This window comes from Haliaeetus leucocephalus, unplaced genomic scaffold (assembly GCF_000737465.1).
Source record: "Haliaeetus leucocephalus isolate CR32 unplaced genomic scaffold, Haliaeetus_leucocephalus-4.0 Scaffold163, whole genome shotgun sequence".
In the NCBI taxonomy this organism is placed as follows: domain Eukaryota; kingdom Metazoa; phylum Chordata; class Aves; order Accipitriformes; family Accipitridae; genus Haliaeetus; species Haliaeetus leucocephalus.
The window spans coordinates 1,626,812-1,648,310 of NW_010972599.1; the positions used below are offsets into that span (position 1 = coordinate 1,626,812).

The 21,499-nt window shown below is 41.1% G+C and overlaps 2 protein-coding genes across 7 annotated transcripts in view; one reads left to right on the top strand and one right to left on the bottom strand.

Moving 5' to 3' along the window:
- PRPF40A (PRP40 pre-mRNA processing factor 40 homolog A (S. cerevisiae)) overlaps positions 1-12,941 on the top strand; it is a 27,698-nt gene extending 14,757 nt beyond the window's left edge. For 3 of the 6 annotated variants that reach the window (XM_010563059.1, XM_010563061.1, XM_010563062.1), the window contains 15 exons: positions 118-182; positions 827-991; positions 1,702-1,810; positions 3,314-3,464; positions 4,267-4,400; positions 4,793-4,907; positions 5,053-5,156; positions 5,332-5,448; positions 5,974-6,111; positions 6,799-6,894; positions 7,906-7,992; positions 8,082-8,178; positions 8,282-8,343; positions 9,509-9,637; positions 10,814-12,941. In XM_010563059.1, the coding sequence (XP_010561361.1) occupies positions 118-182; positions 827-991; positions 1,702-1,810; positions 3,314-3,464; positions 4,267-4,400; positions 4,793-4,907; positions 5,053-5,156; positions 5,332-5,448; positions 5,974-6,111; positions 6,799-6,894; positions 7,906-7,992; positions 8,082-8,178; positions 8,282-8,343; positions 9,509-9,637; positions 10,814-10,906 (1,662 nt within the window). In that variant the 3' untranslated portion in view covers positions 10,907-12,941. The remainder of the gene's footprint in view (positions 1-117; positions 183-826; positions 992-1,701; positions 1,811-3,313; positions 3,465-4,266; positions 4,401-4,792; positions 4,908-5,052; positions 5,157-5,331; positions 5,449-5,973; positions 6,112-6,798; positions 6,895-7,905; positions 7,993-8,081; positions 8,179-8,281; positions 8,344-9,508; positions 9,638-10,813) is intronic. The other 3 variants (XM_010563064.1, XM_010563060.1, XM_010563065.1) reach the window with 2 other exon arrangements.
- A 4,895-nt stretch (positions 12,942-17,836) lies between these two features.
- Positions 17,837-21,499, bottom strand: part of FMNL2 (formin-like 2) — a 68,230-nt gene continuing 64,567 nt past the window's right edge. The window contains exons 24-25 of the mRNA XM_010563066.1: positions 21,126-21,249; positions 17,837-17,952 (exon numbers count right to left, since the gene is read on the bottom strand). Of these exons, the coding sequence (XP_010561368.1) occupies positions 17,837-17,952; positions 21,126-21,249 (240 nt within the window). The remainder of the gene's footprint in view (positions 17,953-21,125; positions 21,250-21,499) is intronic.

Here is a 21,499-nt window from a genome sequence, read left to right on the forward strand (position 1 = left end):
GGCTTTTTTTTTTGTTTCCCCCCCCCCCCCCCCCCCCAAGTCTATTTTTTTAAGGAATTGGTCATTGTTGGATGTTGGTTCCAAACCTAATTACTTAATGATTTAATGTCTTCACAGCGAGTACCATCCAATGCCTCTTGGGAGCAAGCTATGAAAATGATCATTAATGATCCCAGATACAGGTACTGCTTGATTCTTTCCTCCTTAAATTTCTACTCAAACACTGTTTTACATAGTTTGACTTTACTGACATAACTTTTGATTGTTTTAATAGATATTTGTGCATTTGTGAACATGTACCATTGTCGGGGAATTTTGTTCCTTTCATATGTAAAGAAATGCAAGTCCTAGGCTTAATTTTTCTTTCAGAAAAAATGTGGCAGTTGTTGGTTGTATTTTATGCTATTTATATTAATTTCTTGGGAATAAAAGCATGCATTTACAATGACGGAGCTGAAGACTTCCTAGGTTACTTTTTGAAATGAGTGGCTGCTAAAAACATTGGCAGAAAAGTAGTTGATATCTATGATAAAAATAGTATTGTAATGTGAAATGTGTAAATGCAACCTGAAAACATGATAGTAGCTTGTGGTTTATTATGGACTGCTTTTACTAGCAAGTGCTTGTTTTTATTGCTTTTTTTAAAATGATCTTCCATTAATCTTAAAGGAGAGACAGGGTGATGACTGGCCATTTAGATTATATTTAATTTTGTCTCAATCTGGATTATTCAAATCTGTTATCTTCTGGTTCTTTGGTTTTGTTTTTCTAATGTAATTCCCTTTGTATAACTGACATTGTTGCTTTCTTTTTCTTTGATATGAAGTGCTTTGGCAAAATTAAGTGAAAAAAAGCAAGCCTTTAATGCTTACAAAGTTCAAACAGAAAAAGAAGAGAAAGAAGAAGCAAGATCAAAATACAAAGAAGCTAAAGAATCCTTCCAGCGTTTTCTTGAAAACCATGAAAAGATGACATCCACAACAAGATACAAGTAAGACCCATATTAAATGAGGTTCCAGCTTTTACTAGCTTGCCAAGTTAATAATCAAACCTTGCTGCCTTGCTCTTGGTGAATGCTAACCTTTGTATGCGCTCAACCTAGAAAAGCCTGTAACTGAAATTTTTATAGGAACACAAATAGTCTCATTTTCATAGAATGTATTTAAGACCCAGGCAAAAACCAACTCAAATGAGTGATGTGCTGGTGATAATGGGTTGGGCTGCTAATAAGTAGAAATGAAAGATAACACTGAGAGGAGTTTTATATTACATCTGCCATTAAGAACAAAGTAGTTCTGATAGCTTGTTCATGGAAGTTCAAGCCCAAAGGGAGGTATGTCTAATAAGCTTGTTGCTGAAAATTTTGTAGATCTGATATCGTATAATGTTTGCTAGAACAGTGACCTGAACATGTGCTAGTCCTCAGATAAAAACTACTAATGTAATGCCCTGCAGGTGAACTTGCACTTCTGTGGAGAGGAGTGTATAGCAGCATCAGCTGTAATTTTTAAGCGTTTCCTTTGTTTATAAGAGATAGAAAGCTGTCACAGAAAAAGCTTCCCAAGAGAGAAAATTAGGGAGATGTCATACAAAAGCATTGCTACTTACAACAGGGTTCATTAATGTTATTGTAAGCCAATGGGACATTTAAGTCAGTGTTCAGCAATTAATGATTGTATGTTTTTTCTTTGTTTTATACAGAAAAGCTGAACAAATGTTTGGGGAGATGGAAGTCTGGAATGCGATATCTGAGCGTGATCGTCTTGAAATTTATGAAGATGTCTTGTTTTTTCTCTCTAAGAAAGAGAAGGTAACTTGCTTTCAAACTTAGCTTTTCACTTGCTATCTGTAAATTAGTTTATACCTCTTAGTAAAGAAATCTTGCAAACAGTGCAATTCTGAGCATTGTTCAGCAACAGTCAAAATGCTAACAGCGGGGGAGGAATCTCTAGGAAAGGCATGGAGAACCAAATGAGAACATTGCTGCATTAGTGTGAACCATGTACTGCTTACAAGCTACAGGTCAGTTTACCCTCTCCTCAAAGGTAGAGAGGAAAGAATAAGAAGGGAGGCAAGGTTTATCAGCTATGAGATGCTATAGAGAGGAAGCTCCAGTTTAGCAAGATGTGATGGGGCAAGGGGACAAGGAAAAAGCGTTGGTGGAACTCTTCAAATCTATGACTGATCTTGTAGGTGTGAATTTGGAGACAGTTGTTCCTTATTTCTCATTATGCAGTACATAAGGGGTATTCAATAGAGTTAGCAGGCAGAAGGTAATGAGTCCTTACCTAAACAAACTGTTGGAAGTTCTGGTCCTGCACGGTACACAACTGAAGTTGTGGGGCTAACTGCTGCAGGGTAACATTTTAGAGATCAAAACTTCCTGAAAAGCTACCTGTCTGAAACTGGGCAAGCACGGTAGGAGTAGATTGCTCTTGTTATCTTTCCCTAGTTCATTGCAGTCTGCTGGTGGACAAGATGAACCCCTGATTTGACTCTGTATGGCCGATAAAATAGCAGTTTCTTGAAAGGTCTTTGTTTTTATTGAGATATGTTGCTGCTAATTTTGCAGTGTGTTTAATTTTTAGTATTATTTTAATAAATTATATGATGGCTTTTATTCTGAATTGCTCTGAATCAGACTGTGAAACTATCACAGGCTTGTTACAGAAAGCTGCATTTCCTTTAACCTCAGTGGTACCATACCGACTGTGGGGATCTGGCCCTAACCGTATCTGGCTAGTTCATCTTCACTGAAATTTGGCAGTGATGCTAGCACTCGCCAACAACCCATGGGTAGATGCAAACAGGCAATTAGAAACAAATTGCACAGCAAGACAGTTTCTGAAATTAAATGAGACTAGTGTTAAGGTTCACACTTGCTCAAAAAACAAAACAAACAGAAAGGGGCCAGCCTTCCAAACAGCACTGCTTAAGAAATTGCCTATGATTAGCTCATCTGGTTTAGATCTGCTTTTTAACAGCATAGTGGGCCATAGTACCTTGTTGAAGCCCTGACTGTTTACTGAAGTTGCAGTTTCCGAGCAGTATCTCTGAAAGATGAGCTCCGTTTCATAAGCCTTTCCCATCTATCGGGAACAGTCAGAGATAATAGTACTGAAATGGTTTATCTGTGGATGCAAGCAATAATAGTATGTAAAAATTGTACGTAGGTCCAAATTGTATGATGTTGCTTTACATGTAAATGAAAGGTTAATTTTGTGTTTCCTTGGAGAACAAACATGAGGAGTCATGTATTTTTGTCTATACAACCTCAAATTTAACAACAACAACAAATGCATTTTCTCCTCAGGAACAAGCCAAACAGTTAAGAAAGAGGAATTGGGAAGCTTTGAAGAACATACTAGATAACATGGCTAATGTCACTTACTGTACTACTTGGTCAGAGGCTCAGCAGTATCTGATGGATAATCCTACATTTGCAGAAGATGAGGAACTTCAGAGTATGTATAAAGTTTATGCATTTCTTTTGGAAGAGGGAATGGATTTGTCTTTAGCAGTGAGGACTCCTGACTGGATATGGCTTGCTCTTGCCCAGTCCAGAGCCACTGTGACAGCTGCTGAGCAGCCTGTGTAAAGTACCCTGTCTTGTTTGGTTCTTAGGAAACAGATGTCAACTTCAAAAATCATTGCTGATTAATCGTATTCATAAAGCAAAGGATACCTTTTCCATGGGGACTGAATTGGCTTAGTAGTTCTTAGCCTTTGAAATCTGAAGTATTACTTGACAATGTAATCTGTGGCAAAAACTTACACTACCTTCTGCTAGACTGAGTGAGGTCCTGCTGTGTTTGCTTTCCTAGAAGAAGTAATTTTTTTTACTCTTCTAGAGTAAGAAGGTATTTTTCCATTATGAGCAGATTTTTCTTATAAATGAGTTGATCCTGTATTTTAAGAGCAGCATGTGCATTTACACAACTGCTAAAGCATTTGACAAAGATACTCTGTGTTCTTCCTTCTGTGTTTTTAAGATACCTGTGGGAATGCGGGGAGATGCACAAGTGCTCATTCACAATACTTTTCTCATAAAGGCTTCTGTGCTCTGTATTGGCAATGATAATTTATCCCGGTTGGGGGAGGTTGGTTTCTGCTGCTGCACAGATCTTCGTACCTTTCAGTGCTCAGTGAAACTTCCACTCACTGTAACAATTGGCAACCCTTATCTCATAGTAAGAAACGTTCTACAGTTAGTGGGGAGAAATACCTTATTTTTACTCTTATTGCTCTATTGTTTTCTGTTGCTAGACATGGATAAGGAGGATGCACTGATCTGTTTTGAGGAACATATCAGGGCATTGGAAAAGGAGGAGGAAGAAGAAAAACAGAAAAGTTTGCTTAGAGAAAGAAGGCGACAGCGCAAAAATAGAGAATCTTTTCAGGTTGGTGGACTTTCTTTTTCTGTTCTAGACATGTCATGTGATTAGATAATTCTGTATAGCTTTTTTATTTCTTAGGGTAGGCTAACGGGTGCATATAATGCGTCAGTTACCAGCTTTGTAGCATTTTGTCTGCTGTGTAATACATCTATTTGCCCAAAAGCTGCAAGGGTAGGGGAAAGTAAGAGGAAATATATTTGAATGGAAAGGAAATGCAATTGGAGCGTTGTAAATGGTGGAGGAAGGCAGGAAGAAATGATGATGTAAAAAATGATTTTTTCAATCACATTTTAACAAAAATGGAATTCCAGTTATCAAGAGTATCCATTCCAGCTGTTTGCCAAGTAAAAGTGTGAGGAGTGACTACAAACTTCCATTTTGCTTTTGTTTTGTAGCTATTTTTAGATGAATTGCATGAGCATGGACAATTACATTCCATGTCCTCTTGGATGGAGTTGTACCCAACCATAAGCTCTGACATCAGATTCACAAATATGCTTGGTCAACCTGGTAAGAATACTGTCTCTTCCAACCCTGTAGAAAGTAAGGTAAAGGTCTTGGATTTGGGGCAGAATAGAGCAGGGTTATTTGTATATTTTCTAAATGTCTAAAAAAATGCAGCTCTTGTATTAGAGCTAGCTTTTGACTTATCTAGTTTTTTCATCAGGATCGACAGCACTTGATCTTTTCAAGTTCTATGTTGAAGACTTGAAAGCACGCTACCATGATGAAAAGAAGATAATAAAAGATATCTTAAAGGTAAGAGGGGAAAATGATCCATTATGTGGTTTCATCATTTAATGCCACATGTATCATTCAAGTGAACTCTTTGCTACTGGGAAATGGGATTTCACATTGTGTTAATGTCATGTGCATTAGCACTGAAGTGAGAGTTCCTGGCTTACCTGATGCCAAAGAAGCAATTTTCTTACAGGATAAAGGATTTGTGGTTGAAGTGAATACTTCTTTTGAAGATTTTGTTACGGTCATCAGTTCAACTAAAAGAGCTACTACTTTAGATGCAGGAAATATCAAGCTGGCTTTCAACAGTGTAAGTATTAATATATAGGAATGTTTGAAAACTTACAATATGAAATCTCTTGTAAAAACAAGAATTGGCACTTATTTTCACTGTATTGCTATGACTACTTCCGTAATATCTGAGAGATGCTGTGCTTTAGAATTGTTTATCCTGATACCAGTTCCCCAAATAAAGATTGCAGAGGTTTGTCTTTATTCAAAACACAAACATTTCAACTTGAGAAATTCTGTGGTAGGAATTAAGTAATGTTCCCTCATTTGTGCGTAACTTTTGTCATGAGGGATTTTGTGTGCGTGTGTTTCTGTAGTTCTGGCTTGTATGATACATTAACTCTATTTTAGATTCTGTTTGAGAAACAGCAGTTGCATGCTTTCAAAATAAGTAATTGGTTAATTTTCCTGTAGGCCCAAGTGACTAATCCAAAACCCTAAAGGTGAACTGTCATTGGACTTTCCAAAAATTGCATTGAACTGAATTACTAGTCTTCCATTTCGATATCTTTCAAATGATCATATGACTTCTGTTTGATAACAGCTGCTAGAAAAGGCAGAAGCCCGTGAAAGAGAGAGGGAAAAAGAAGAAGCTCGCAAAATGAAGCGGAAAGAGTCTGCCTTCAAGAGTATGTTGAAGCAAGCTACTCCTCCAATTGAATTGGACGCTGTCTGGGAAGATGTACGTATCATCACTTAATTATGAATGTCTTTCCAAATATATTTAACAGGCTGCTGCATGCTAATGCTTTTATAAGTAAACCTAGATTATTCTCTAAGCTCATAGTGTTTCTGTTTATATAACTTAGACACATAAAAATTGTCCTGTCGTTCCTTCAGTAAAATTTGAAATTTGATGTGAATAACTTCATTTTATTGATACTTTCGTTTGAATACAATTTAAAACAAAAAAAACCCTAAACCCAGACAAACAAACAACACCCACTCCCCACCCCCCCAAAAAAAAAAATCACACAAAGCCCCCAAACTTAATTTAAATGCAGATAAAGCATAAATGCAGATAAGCAGATAACTCTGCTTAGTTAAAAGTCTGTAACTTTGTTCTGGTTAATATTAACCTTTAAACACCTTTTCTCTCAAAGTACACTTTGTATAAAAATGCATGCTTTAACAAGCTTGCATGGCTTAAATAGCATATGCAGGAAAAAACAGTGATTCTGCATGCTTCCATCTGTTACAGTTTTACTGAAGTCTGTTTTGGTTGTGAAGTTGGCATAAAAAAAGTTTAGCCTTGTAACAGTACAATGGCTTTTTCAATGGGTAAAACCATGTCTCTTTTTTTATTATTATTTTTATTTCTGAATGGCTCTATTTCATACTAGTATTTCATTGCTATTTTTTCTTACAGATCAGAGATAGATTTGTGAAGGAACCAGCATTTGAAGACATCACTCTGGAGTCTGAAAGAAAAAGAATATTTAAAGATTTCATGCATGTACTAGAGGTAATTATTACTTTCTTTTTTCCTGATTAGAAAATATTAAAAAAAATTCTTTAAAAAATTCTTAAATTGTGTGGGAAGAGAGAGGGATTTAACAGAATTCTAATGATTTCTGTTACAGTGGATGTTGTGTGTTACCTAAAAGTAATGGATAGTAAAACCTCATCTTGAAAATAAGGAACTGAAGAAACATGTCACAGTTATTTGATATTATTTGATACATAGTTGTTTTTTTAATCTGCTTCCCTAAAAGAATTTTCAGAAGTTAATTTTACATCAAAATTTCCCATTTTATTTTAGAAAAATTGTTTCTTCCTGTGATTTCATATAACAAGTGATGAAATTAGAAATAGAACTTCTGCAGTATTTTATTCACTAGAAGTCTGGAACTTCAAGAACATACTAAGCTCTGCAGATGTAGCTTTTTTATTATTATTATTACTGCAGCCAATTCTTTTGCTGATGTGCAAAAGGGATGATGTAGTTTAGTTTCACTCTTAACTTTTGGATGGGCTGCAGTTAAGAGTTAAGCTGCAGAAGTTTTGACAAGTCATTCTTGTTGAATAAGGTGCTGTTTTTTCCTAGATAACGTGAGATTTGATTTGCAGCACATGCTCTTTGGGGTCATTGTTTCATTTTGTAAGAGATTTTAAAATGGCTTAATTTCAGAATTTGAAATTTGGCAGAGCAAGGTACGCAGTATATCCTAAGCCATCTTGAGCAGGGGCTTTAATTGGAAGCATTGAAACAGGGATCCAGGTAATAGAAGCTGTGTGCATCCACGCCTGAAGTTGTATGCTTCCTTGCTTCTAAATGCTTCTTATTACCACTTTAACATGGCAAAACTGGTAGCTGTTTATGGGTTTTGACACAGTAAATGCTGGATTTTTTTTTTTTTTTTTTTTTTAAACCTCTGCTAGCCATAGATGTCTTGTGGACGATGAGAAACATCATTACAGTTTCTTGCTGTGTCCTATGGGCAGATTGTAACATTTGCCTTCTCTTGTACTCTAGCACGAGTGTCAGCATCATCATTCAAAGAATAAGAAACATTCTAAAAAGTCTAAAAAACATCACAGGAAGCGATCACGTTCTCGTTCGGTAAGGTGTTTCATGATGTCTTAAAATCTGCTTCTGTAACTATTCATAATGCTGTCATCTTGCTAATCATGTTGGGTTTGTATCTCAAGGGCTCAGAATCTGAGGATGATGATAGCCACTCAAAGAAGAAAAGGCAGCGGTCAGAATCTAGATCAGTTTCTGAGCGTTCTTCCAGTGCAGAGTCGGGTATGAGATTTTTTGTTTGTTTGTTTTTAAATTAGCGTTACTGTTTTATTGCTGGGTCTTTATAATTTTATTGATGTCTTTTTGTTTCTTCCTATGTCTGCAGAGAGAAGTTACAAGAAGTCAAAAAAACACAAGAAAAAGAGCAAGAAGAGGCGACATAAGTCTGTAAGTGCAGTTAACTTTTTTGAGTTGGCTAATGGACAACTTGACACCTTACAGCCTCAGTAATCCTTTCTAGGTGTCTGTAATCATCCAGCTGCCTTTGTAATAGGGACTGTTTGAGATCAGACTGGAGGAGGGTATTGGCAACATAATAACTTTCTGTTGTATATACCTTAAGCCATTTAAGACTGCTGATTTCAGGGGTTTTAGCTGCAGCCATGCAAGCGGGTGTAAAGGACTGCACTAGTAGTAGCCTGGTATTTGCCGTTTATCATGGCAAATCTTGGCGTTCACTTTTTCTGTGGAGAGCTGGGAAGAATCCCAGCCAACTTCTCCTTTTGCCTTATGCTGAGCATCATTCCTTTTGTCTGCTTGAGTGTCAGGGTTGCGTTAGAAGCTCCAATATCAAAGGTACTGGAGCATCCAAAGGACCTAAAGGGCAGAAATAAAGCTTTCACGCTATCAGTTGTGGCCAAAGAATATTTTTTGTCCTGGGTAAAGAAAGAAGCTTGGGTCTCTGAACTCATGTTGGCTGCAAAACTCTTCAGAAGTGATGTATTCTTTTGTTTCTGTAATTTCTGAGCAGTTAGCTGTGCCCTTCCATGGACAGCATTCACAAGGAGGGGGTATATTAATTATAAGCCACTGAGTAAGATACTAGCACTAAAGGGTTGCAACACAAACAGGGTCACCTAAGGTTAGCAACATTGGGATGAAACTTGGAATAAAAACACAGTTGTGCCACCTAACCCTGCACCGTATGGTTAATATCCAGTAAAAGCCCAGCAGCGTTAAAGCCAAGCAGCCATGTAACAGAAAAATATTTCCCAGATTTCACCTTTTCCAGAGATCTTATTGAATGAATGATGTTTGTGCACAGAAGAGGTTTATTGTACGGCATCCCGCGTGCCCTGTCTTTGCATGCACTGAGGATGGTAAAAGTTCTTCTGTATTGAACAAACCTCTCTCCTCTCCTTTTCGTTTCAAATCACTTTAGTAATTTGAATTACTTATTTCTGCAGTAGTTAATAGGATGTGCTTAATGAGTCACCACTTTAAGCAGTTTTTCTAATATGGTGTACATCGAAATGAAGTCAGATTTTTCTGAGGTGTGGTTATTCTATAAATTAATATTTAAGATTAATATTTTCCCCTTTTATTTACACAGGATTCACCAGAATCGGATATCGAACGAGAAAAAGACAAAAAAGAAAGAGAGAGTGAGAAGGATAGAGCTAGACAAAGATCTGAATCAAAACATAAATCTCCTACTAAAAAACGACCTGGAAAAGATTCTGTAAGCTTTCTTGTTTCCTTTTTATCAGATGCTTTGGGCTTTATTTATCAGTGGGGTGCTATAGTATAGCATGCAAGCTTTGTAGGTGTACTTCAAGTAAGGTGCTAAAGCTTTATTTATGTTCCAATTCCATTTATATATAAAAAGGGCCAAATGTTCAAGCAGAGCTTAATCATGCAAATCCTATGCCCTCACTTAGTGTTTTGTTACTGATGTGTGTAATTACTATTTGATTAAATGCTATTTATTGTCGCTAGTTGACGTAAAGTGTGAATGAGGCATGTTGGTTTATAGACAGTACTGAAGCTCGGTCCATACTGTGACAAAGTGGTATTTGTGACCAAACTGCCGTTCTGTTTTCCATCCAGTTGGCCAGACTGATCTTAAAAGAGCTGAGCAGCACAGCTGGTTAAACACTGGAGTGACTGTGTGGCACCTGCATTCTAAAATTGTAGTAGTTGCAGTGCTGTGCTGGTGCTAGGCTGACAGTGGAAGAAAATCTTGGCGGAACAAAGTTCCGCAATTCTTGCACTTTTCAAGCTGGCAAGTCCTGTGGGAGCGTGCTTGTGATTACAGTCCTGCTCTTTGCTGTGTGTACTTGTTTTGGAAGGGGCTTAGGACAGTATTTTCAGAGACGCGTAAAAGTGCTTGAATGACAAATACAAACTTCTTTTGGTTCAGCATCTTTTGGGGTCTCTTCAGGGGGGAATTACCGGCCTCGCTCTGGTTATTTGGATGGTGGTGGTGCTGGTGGCATCTTTCTGGATAACGCCCCATACGTTCCGCCCTCTGAGAGGAGATGGGAGGGCAGATGTCCACTTTTTATATTATCTTCTTAAAATAAGCTGCTTTGGCCTCCAGATGCCTTTGAAAAACCCAACGACATGGCCTAACGCAGGCATCTTCTGAGAACGTGAAGGCGAGGGTGATGGAGCAGACGCAGTCTGCAGGAGGGCCTCGGCTTAGCTGGCCGTTTCCCCCTTGCCCTCCCTGCTCCTTGTTCTGGCTGCTGTGCTCGGGGCTCTGGAGCGTGACGCCGAGCAGCCTTCTGCGCCGTGTGCTCCCCAACTTTCTGTCCCAGCTCCTGCTGAGGGCTCTGGGGGTAACGGTGGGGCACGGGCTGCACGACCCCGGACAGTAAATGGTGCTTAGCACTGATCTTGCCTCTCTCTGCAGGGGAACTGGGATACTTCGGGCAGCGAACTGAGCGAAGGGGAGCTGGAAAAACAGAGGAGGACTCTTTTGGAACAACTGGATGAAGATCAATGAGAACATTATTTATACCAAATATGTTTACATTGTGGCATAATAAAAGAAACCAATGTCTAATTCAGGACGTGGGTTCTGATATCCTGAGTTCCATTGTTGAAATAACAGTGGGTTTTCATTTTACCACATCGATACATTCTCAAGTACTATTATTACGGGCCTGGCATCAAATCTAGAGAAGTGAGTGAAATCCTGAGCGCAAAGCTGAGTCTCTGTCCTGGACCTGCCAGGCAGGATGGGAGCCCTCGAAGGGAACACCACGGCGGAAGGCGCGCCAGTGCTTGCTGGACCTTGTCTGCAGGCCCAGGGAAGTGTTGGCACCTTTCTAGCAAAGCATCTCTTAAGTACGGTCCTTCCTAGAAAGGTAGTAACGCTGCTTTTCCTGGCCGGTGTAGGCAGATAAAATTTCATTTTTAGAAAGAGATTCCTAATATAGCTTCTTGTGGTTTCATTTGTTTTTAGTTTGGAAAGGGGAAGGCAATGGAAGGGGAGCAATGAATCCATGTCTTGATCTGTACTGCAAAAAAAATACCAGATGATACTGGAATTGCTCTTTTGTGAACTGCGTCACTGGCCAAACCAATGTTGAGTTTTTGTACGAAGACTTGATGTCCTGGCTGAGATTCGTGTCTAAGCACCGTCTCAGAGTGAATTTTTATGGTAAATTTTCAAAGCCCTGGAAGTGCGGTTGATGGGAATGCGACCTGCCCTGCGTTGCGGTGCCAGCAGAGGATGCTGCGTGTCACAGCCGCCTCTTGTGTTCCCCTAAAACCCGATCTGGAACAGCTACAGGCATTATTTCAGCATTTTATCGTCATGTTAAAACTTAACAAAACAAAAATGAAATTGTAAATTAATTTCAATGTGTTGCCTTAAGAACCTGCTGAACAATGTACCACCACGTTTCGACAGCAGCCGGGTCTAGAGCATCCCTTAAAAAGGGAGAAGGAAGAAGCTTAAGCCCCGTCTCCTTTTTAATTGCCTTGGGCCAGTTTAGGAAGGTTTTGCCAGCCCTGCTCTGTGCAGTGAGCAGCGGCTGCTGTGGTACACATTTGGAAACCTCTCTGATGGGAATATTTTTGTACATTTTTATCAATTATTAAACCTTGTCTTCTAGTGTGTACTAGTATTTATTTCTAGTTTTAAATACTTTGTACAGCTCTAAATTATTACTATCTTCCGATGGCTGGATTTAAGCAATGTATGTGCTCACAAAAACTATTTGAAGACTATATTTAGAGTTGCTTCCTTTTCAGTGCATTTTTTTCCTAATATATGACAGCTGTTACTAGCGCATAAATACCCAAAAGATCCAATTCATACGGCGTTTCTTGCTAGGGTGGTGAGGTGATTCTGATTCTTAATACTATTGGAGAGCGATGTTAGTCATTTGAAATAATACAAAACGCTGGTGACAGCTGATCTGCTGTGCTCAGCAGGAACCCATGACCTTTTTTTATGGCCATGATGAGGGATTCAGAGGGGTGCAGTGCAGAGCGCATTTCAGCAGTGGTGGTTTTCCTGCAGAGGGTGTAGTGGTTGTTCATCAACCACTCACTGCCCATCACTTTTAGGGAAAAAATACCTGAGTTTGGTCAAACAGGACTTGTGGCAATTCTTTGTATCCAGTGGTGTGTGTAATGTCAAAGGCAGAGAAGGGGCTGACTGAAGCGTTGGCAGTGGCTTTGTTCTGGGTTTCTCCCCTGTAGGAAGTGGCTCTCCCAGGCATGGAAGGATGGACGGACAGCAGCTGGTGCTCCCAGGACTATTTACAATCAAGCAATCAGCTAAGACTTTAAATATGTATTTTGCTAACCTTGTAAATTCACTTTCCTCAATTCATATTTTAAAATGGAAATGTGTAGAGAGCATAGCAGGTAGCAATGCCCGAGTGGAAAAACAGACCAACAATGGGTTTAGAGAATGTGAGGTGAACTGCTAATTATGGCTTACGCGGGTTGTACATTGGTGTAGAGCTGGGCCGTGGGCAAGTAGAGCGTGCTGAACTAATTTAGAATTTGACAGAGCATAATGGTTTGCAACGCATTAGAACTTTTATGTACAATATTTTGTTATTGCCTTGCATTTGCGTAACTTGCATAAGGAAAAAGTGTTTCTAAGTAAATATTACTTTTAAAAGGTCTGCCTTTATTTTTCCATTAAAAATAAAAAAACTGTAAATGTAAATTACTCTAATGGTTTTTTTTTTTTATATGTCTTAAATTAGCTCTTGCAAAAAAGAAATGCGTCTTAAAACGAGACTGCTTTCAAAACAATCCTGCCAAAGCATACTTACTTCAGTTTTTTAAGGGAAATGAGTTCAGGTCTTTTTACAGGGTTGGGGTTTTTTGTTTCTTTTTTTCCTTTTCTTTCCTCTTTTGCAGCCTCATCGTTTTACAGTGGCCTGGCGCTGGTGTGGTAGAACAGCGTTGCCCATGTAGCCCAGCCATGCTCTCACACAGTGACTCTCTCTCCTGCCTGGCCACAACAATGAAGCTCTGAGCTCAAACGCTGGATTTCTGCCTTGAAATTGAAAGGATTTTTAGCAAGATCAGTTATTTTTAAGTGTTAAGGGTGTCTTATCACAGCATTTAAATTTGACTGTATTTCATTTGCTCTTTGTTTTGTGCTGGTTTAGTTCCAATCCCACCCCGCAGCTCACGTGAGGCTGTCTGCACCCGCTCTCACCCTACACTCCATTGCATTTCGTTAAACCCTTCTACAAATTAAAACTGAATTTTGAAGTATGAAGTTGTTAAGTTTAGGACTTAAATATTTGTACTGTCGTTTTTTAGTATTTTGCCATAAATACCTGATCGCCCCTCTGGCATCAGCTGCAGCCGCAGGGCTGTATTCCTGGGCCAGGTACCCGCAGCACATGCCCCCCGCAGGACCAGGGATCTGGCCAGCCTGGCCGTGCTGTAGCTAGGAGTAAACGGACATCGCAAATTACCTGCAGAATTACTTCAGCATCGATACTGCACATTAATCGCCGGTAGCAGGGGTCAGGTAGCGAAACCCACTGGAAAAGGCAGCCTCGGCCCAGGGTGCGATCGCTGCAGGGGGGTGTGAAAGGGCCACACGGTTCCCTTCCATCCCTTCCCCAACTCCAACAGCCCCCACGAATCACACTTTGATGGGGGGGAAACAGGAAAAAAAATAAAGCGCCAGGATGCAGTAACAGTCACTGAGTGACTGGAGCCACAAAAGCCAACAGTGAGGGGTTTTAAAGAAAAAAAAAAAAACCAACAACAAAAAATAACCAAAACCTAAACCGGCACCCAGACTTTCTCTCTGCCCCTGCTGAAAGCTCCAGGTGTTCACCTGCAAAATACCACCATTTGTGGAAAAAACATCAGTGACAAACCTCCCACTATGGATTACGGTGTAGTAGTGTAAATAGTTTATTTGATCTTATGCCAGGAACAGACCAGGAAAGTAACATGAACTGCTTTTATAAAACACTTCTAATATTGCTAAGAAGCAGGTCTATTACTAGAAAAATATTAAAGAGAACATGCCAGCATTATATTCTAGTTGTATGGAAATTTTTGTCTTCAATTAAAAAAATACCTTTGAGTTTAAGAATGTGAGAGCTAGTGCTTTTAACCATTTGCCTAACAATTTATTAAGTTAATTGTCAAATTTTCTTATGCAGATTAAAATACTCTTCTGTCACTGTCAGTGAAGAAAGAGGTGATTTGGCATGTTCTCTTCAGCTTGTCAAGTACACGTTGCTGTAAATGCAAGAAGGTGGCAGTTTTTAAAGTAAACTTCCTGTAAATAGGTAAGCAGAGGTCAATGTGGTAACTTTGAGCCCCAAACTGTCCATTTAGTTAAATATAAAAACAAAAACTATAAGTTAAAATAACATTCAGATTGTATAGCACAGGCTGATGCATTATTTTTTTTTTAAACAATATTTACAATATTACCCAGAGGCTAAAGTGGGAATAAAAGAGAAGTGTAAAAACCATAAAAAACTGCACCAATTTTGTAGCAAAATATCTGTACATTTAAAAACAGATTATCATATAACTACACATTATCCAAGAAAAAAATGGGACCTTCACCAGTGGTTCACATAAGCACAACATAAAAGAAAAAGAAATTCAGTGGTTAAATACTATACAATAAATTTTACAATTAACATATTGATGCAATGAGACCAGGAAAGGTAAGCTGTAAGCAAAATGTATCTTGGAAAGTACAAACTTTTCTTCAGTCCAGTTCTTCACTTCTGAGAAGATCGCGTACCCTGCCGGCACGAATTCAGCTTCGTCTCGCTGCTCTGGGATACTGGTGCAAACTGGCGGCGGGGGGTGCGTAGTGTTGCTGAAGTTAAGTCTCACGTTCCTTTTTAAGCTTTCAAAACGCAACGTATCACCTACAACCTACCGGGATTTTTAGGCTGGGCATCCCTTCGCTGACCAACCGATCCTTAGCAGGGAATTTGAACTGGATTGTCCAAGGAACTTGGGAGTCGGAGCAGGGTATTAATCCTACAGAGCAGGGCACAGGATGATTCTCTGCGCGAGTAACTGAACTGCAACGGTCCTCAGGATCCTAATACTGATTATTGAGATGTTAATACCTTAGTGCTAATTAATAAATACACTGTTATTCCAAAGCTGCCTCTAGCTGAAGAACATAGTACATGCCTTAGCCACCCTCCTCGTTTTGTGCATTTGCAATGCATTCCCCCCCCCAGCACCCTGCATTGCACACTACAAACATCACAACCTCAAGGTGAAGACTCGTGTTCCTTTGCTATACATCTTGTGATCACCGACGTACGTGGTACCGCATCCTAGCTACAGTGGTGTGGAGTCTGTGTGTGGTGGGAAAAGGTACGGGTCTCTTCTTGGAATTGCTTCCATGTTACACAGAGAAAGCCCTTAAATGTCTTCCTTTTTTTAAAACGACAAAAAAGCCAGTAAGTGCAGCTGAAGCCAAGGTGAAGCCCTCGGCGGACAGCACAGGAATGCATTTAAAAGCAGAGCACGTCCAAGTATTACCTGTTCACAACCAGCCGGGATGCAGGTCAGGTCCACAGGAGACCAGTCACTAAACTTTTATATAATCAAACCAAACTAAACACCCAAAAACAACACGTATTTTACATTTTGGTTAAAAATACTGAATAATGTATTGGTGTAAAAAGATACCCAATCAAATCAAGTCCTATTGCTTTGATTAATTTGAGCAGGTACTTCAATTTTAGGCACTTGTTAGCTACGGTTGAGTGGAGAGCCCATCGCTGATGTTCCTATGCATTTTCTAGGTCTTTGAGCCCTTTAGAAGGTAAATCTTACTGTTCCCAAGGCTGTAAATGAGTGGCAGAACACAGAGTTCACACGGACAAGGTATCATTCAAGCACCCCCTTTACTTGACACCTGCAGGTCTCCAGCTCACATGGTTATTTCAGCACCGTTTGCAGAGCGCAAGTTCTGATCATCAAAGCGCCGCCGGACGCTTCTCCTCACCGCGTCGGCCCGTCGGTACGGCTGGTTTCTAAGATCTGCGGAGAGGAAAGCGGCGTTCGTAAACACGCACGGCTCGCCCACGTGCACACACACACACGCGCGCAGACACACGCACACACGCAGTCTAGACAAGGAAAAGTCCTGCTGGAAGCCAATCAAAGCAGCTTGTGTAGGAACAGGAGAAGGGACTTCACCCCAACGAGAGCAGAAGTGAGCAAATACCGACGTGCCCTTTTACTACGCACCCAAGCAGCAGGTAATACTGGTGAAATGCGCTGAAATGCTGGTGAAACTAAATGGATTTATGCCATCAAGTTAGCGTGAACGTCTCCTCGCCCACGGGCTGCTAGTGTTCATTAACGTCAGTAAGGGAGGCAACGTCAACTGAAATCGGTTTGCTTGACGTATGCCTCGGTCCTTCACACAGCCTCTCAATCGTTAGCGTGAGCTGGAGGAGTTTTCTAAAGCGGGATGAAGTTCACTGGAGATGTGCGACCCAGGGTACAATGGTGCAAGTGTTTAGCAACACAAGGATGGATCTATGCTCCCTATATCTACCCATTTATCTAAAAGAGGGGGCCCTGAGGAAAAGCAGCTGGTACGCTGCCGCCGGCTTGCAAAGCTCCAGCTGCCCTCCTGCCCCACTGCCACCATCTCGCCCGGCTGCAGAGATGCTTCGTTAGCCGAAGGCAGCGGAGCTGCCAACCCCCTCCCTCCTCCTCCTCCTCCTCCTCCTCGCCGGTGACAAAGCCCGGCCCAACCTGCCCTGCTGCTGCTTCTGGGGAGGTGAGAGCTCGGGAGGGAAGAGGAGGGAATACTGAGCATGCAATGGATCAAACAGCGGAGAAAGCTGGAGATGGACGTGTTGATGAAAGCCTGTTACATGTGCTGTTACACGGGCGGCTAGGACATAACAAGCACACTTGTACACCTGAAGACTAATCCGAGTTAAAATATTTCTCTCCTGGAAAAGAACTTTGCGCTGGACTGGGCAAACCCTCCCTCAAATTTCCTGGACTACTTATGTCTTGGTTTAAATACACCTCCCAAACTTCTCAGCTCTTGGTGTACCCCAGCAGAAGGTGCCTTTGTTCGAGGCTGCCCTCTCCCATCTCTGCACTTCGAGCTGCTGGCTGTCTGTCTCTCGTGCCCCGTTCAAGGCCGTAGCGGGAGCGAGATGGGTGCAGCAGAACCAATATCCAGGGAACTACGGGGCTGAAACAACCTGGGGACAAGACTGCCTGTCTCGGGCTAAACTTGGAAAAGAAAGGGCCAAAACGGAGAGAGTGTGAAGACGGTCACCAGCCAAGGGCCTATGGATCCCCTGCACCGCAGAGGGTGAAAATAAACGGTCTCGGTCTCCACTGGCCTTTAGGCTCTCACCAGTATTACGCTTAGCCACATCTACCAACAGGCTGTCTGGCATACAGAGAGAGGAGGAAGCTAAGTAAAAAGTGATGCTTGCCAGCTCTGTGTATCCTCCACCACCGGTGTGCTAGAAGAAATCCTTACCCTCGAGTGAACATTTGGAAATTTAGTGATATTATTCTTCTTTAGGGCTAAACAGAAAAAAAAACAAAACAAAACAAAACACAAAATGATGGTTAAGTAAAAAATGGGATGGAAAATGAAGAGCAAGTCAACTCAGCGTTCAAAACTCCCAGGCACGTTAGCCAACAGAGCAAGAGGGGGTAAGGCCAAGGCTACGAGAGGAGGTTAGACACGGAGAGGAAAGGACAGGAGGGCCACCCTCGCCTCTCGCTAACCAAATTCCAAGCTGCTTTGAAGATTGGCTCCAGGAAGATAATACAGCAATTAACTCGAAAGAGCAAATAACCGTTGAGCTGATTATAGTTTGCAATTTTATTAGAAGCATTCATAAAAATACATATCGCAAAAGTGAAACACTGTTGTCTTCTTAAGCCGCTGAGTCCTTAATTCAAGACAACAGTGTTAACAGACATGCTGGGTTAAACACACCCTTCTTAGACTTTACACCACACGATGTAAATTGCTCAGTTCCATGTCAAGCTTTTCATTGTCACAATTTCTGCGGTTCTGGCACGTAGCTACGTGTTTCCCCAGCTCTGCTCCTTCCCTCTCCCCCCGGTTCCTGCACCGCTGCCGCTACCGAGCCCAACCCCAGCACTGCGCAAAGTCCAAGTGAATTGGAACTGGTTAGTGCTCAGCAAACATCCCTGACTTTATTTCGATAAAGTTGGCATGGAACTGAAAAATGTTAAATATGGATGTGACCGAACGAGAAAAGATTTTACGCTGTTCATTTTATCCCGTATCTCACATGCAGACAAACATGCAGGTGCTGGTTAAGAAGTCTAAAACAAAACACTCCTCGCAGAGGACGTACATTATTACAGACAACCCTTCCAAGCCAGAAAGCAAACCCCAAGAAAGTCCCGCTCAGTTCATGCAGCCCGTAATTTTGCTTTGGCATACAGCTGATGTATTACATGCATTTTACATAGAGAGACTGGCATACAGAGAAAGATCTGTAAGCCAGAAGAGATGACATAGAAAAGCCAAGTGAACTGTCACTTTACGACTGCATTTGATCTCCTAAGTCTTGTGAACTGTAGGAAATCTGCACCAAGTCTACCGTGACTTCCACCACTTGCTGTTCTATGGCATTTGTCAGGAGGGTGAGAGATGCCTTTGAAACGCAAGGATGGCCAAAAGCATCGAGTGCAAAGTCGATGGGATGGAATAAAAAGTTACGGAAACACAAGAACATGCAAGAGAGGTGACATAAATACAACTTCAGGTGGACGCTGGACATTACTATACACTCAACATTCACATGATCCTGGCTGAGATCCGTACAAATGGAGAAGTGTCAAAAATCTACAGCAACCTTTCTTTTTTCTAAGAGCATCAGATGTGAAAGAGGAATAGTTTAGTAATGGAATTCCTCAGTGAGAACAGGTTCGCAGAAAAACCGAGAGCCCCGCTTGGCGGTTCGAGCGGTAAAGGGCACAGTCTTCAGCACTGCATGGGAATAACAGCCAAACAGACAAACAGAGCCGTGAGAAGCGGATCTATTGCATTAGTCCAGTGTTAGTGCTCGGTTACGGACACCCAGGGACGGTTTTACATGTTCCAACCAGCTGTCTAATAGCACTGCACTTCAATAGGCTTTGGCAAAAAGGCAATGGTAAGTCTTTGGGTAAGTATTTCTTATAATACCTAATTTTCAATGCATTTGAGAGACTATTGCTAAATATGCTCCAGAGAAGGGTGTGTTGTGAGACAGGGCTCTGCTCCGGAGCAGCAGAGCTTTCCTGGGCATCTGAGGCGGCACTATCCAATTTAAAATGACAATTCTGATCATTTCCATACCATTGACAGAGTTCTCGTGGGCCGTATTCAAGTGACCTCAGTCCTACCCGACTTTCTGTGCCTAACCTTTATTATTACACGGCTTGAGGCCCTCAGAGACACACCCCCATAATGGGAAATACTAGAGCCAAGACCATAGAAAATGTTTGACTCTGGCACACCCTCCACTTGACTGCCTTTTGCATGTGCATGGTCTTCTGCCACACAATCTGTTTCTCCCACAGAGCAGGAGAACCACTTTACCAATTAAACACGCTTCCAGGAGTCTGAAGGAGTTGTAGAAGCAGTAACAGATTAGATATTATAGTGATTCTGCCCTTTAAATAAAGAATATTGTCTTAGGAAGCTATTAATCAAGGTTAACAAGAGTTGTGAAAGCTTCAGGCATTTCAGCCCTGTCATCTAGCTGGGCAAAAACTCCCTGGCCTTCCTTAGTGAGTGGTAAAACAGCTCTCCTGCCCTCCTGCAGGAAAAACTCATGTGAAAAATATTCAGGAGCAGTAGCCAAGGAAATCCTGCCCAAAGACCTTTTTTTGAGCTTCTGTGCAATGGCAACAAATTACTGTAAAACTATCGAACATGCTCCTTCCACACCACAGGTGAAGAATGTGCAGTAAAATCAAAGTTCTGCAATCAGAGCAGCTGTATAGATAAAAAATGATGTGACTCCTGAACAAATGAGGTTTAGAAGGTGCCTCTTTTTATCAGCAAATACTTGCACCTAAGTCCTGACTGTGTTTGGCTACAACAGCGGGTTTTCAGCCTCTCCCTCCAGCCCTAGGTTGGGATCAGTGCAGACTTTGCCTACCAATCTGAGAAGCAGTAAAACCAGAAGCAGTTTAGGGTCATAAATCATTCAGGTTTGACCAAATGATTTGCTTTAACTGTGCAATAATGTGGTGCAATTACTGTTAGTACATTTTAATGAAAATGTAGGCTCTTAATAATGTTAAAATCCATCATTCATGCCATTTATTGGGAAATAACATTTCTGGGAAAGTTCTGCATGGCATGCATATCCCCACCAGAGCATCTGCTGAGAGCAGGCACTTAACTGGCTACTCTAAAGAGCAAAGAATGAATACGTCCCCACATGCTGAAAGAGAAGAACTAAGAAACTGAGCGTGTGTCCGAGGTCTGCGCACACAGCATTGGCAGCGGACACGTAAAGGCAGGTTACTGGGCTTTGTTTGTTACATACCATTAGCAAAAGTTTCTATACTTGATTTACATCATATAAACAATGTCCTAAGCTGTGCTCAAGTAATACTTTTTTAAGAAGTACAGAAAATGCTTACAATAGCTACTAGGCAGATACACTTTTTTATCCTTTGTGAAAGGGCCTCTGATATTACAGAACAAAAGGTGTGTTTACCTGTTATAATATCTTCAATAGCACCGTCCTTCCCTTCGTACACATGCCTGTTATCCTTGACTTGCCGCCGTCTGAGCTCTGCAATCAGCTCTTGCTGCTGTCTCTTTGTTTTATGTGAAGGAGACTGAAAACAAAGAAGAGAGGATTTGTAAGGACTGACCTCCAGCTATCCTGTTTCTCTCTTCCCATACGTTAAACACCAGGTGATCCCACCAACAGCAACCAGCAAACAGTAACTGCCAGTTTTCTGCCCAATTTTGCAAGACCAGGAAAACACACATGTGCAGTTAGCTCACGTCCCATGGAGAGGGTGGGCAGACTCACACATTAACCTGGATGCCAAGCTGCTTTTCTTTCTTATGTCTGTAATCTAC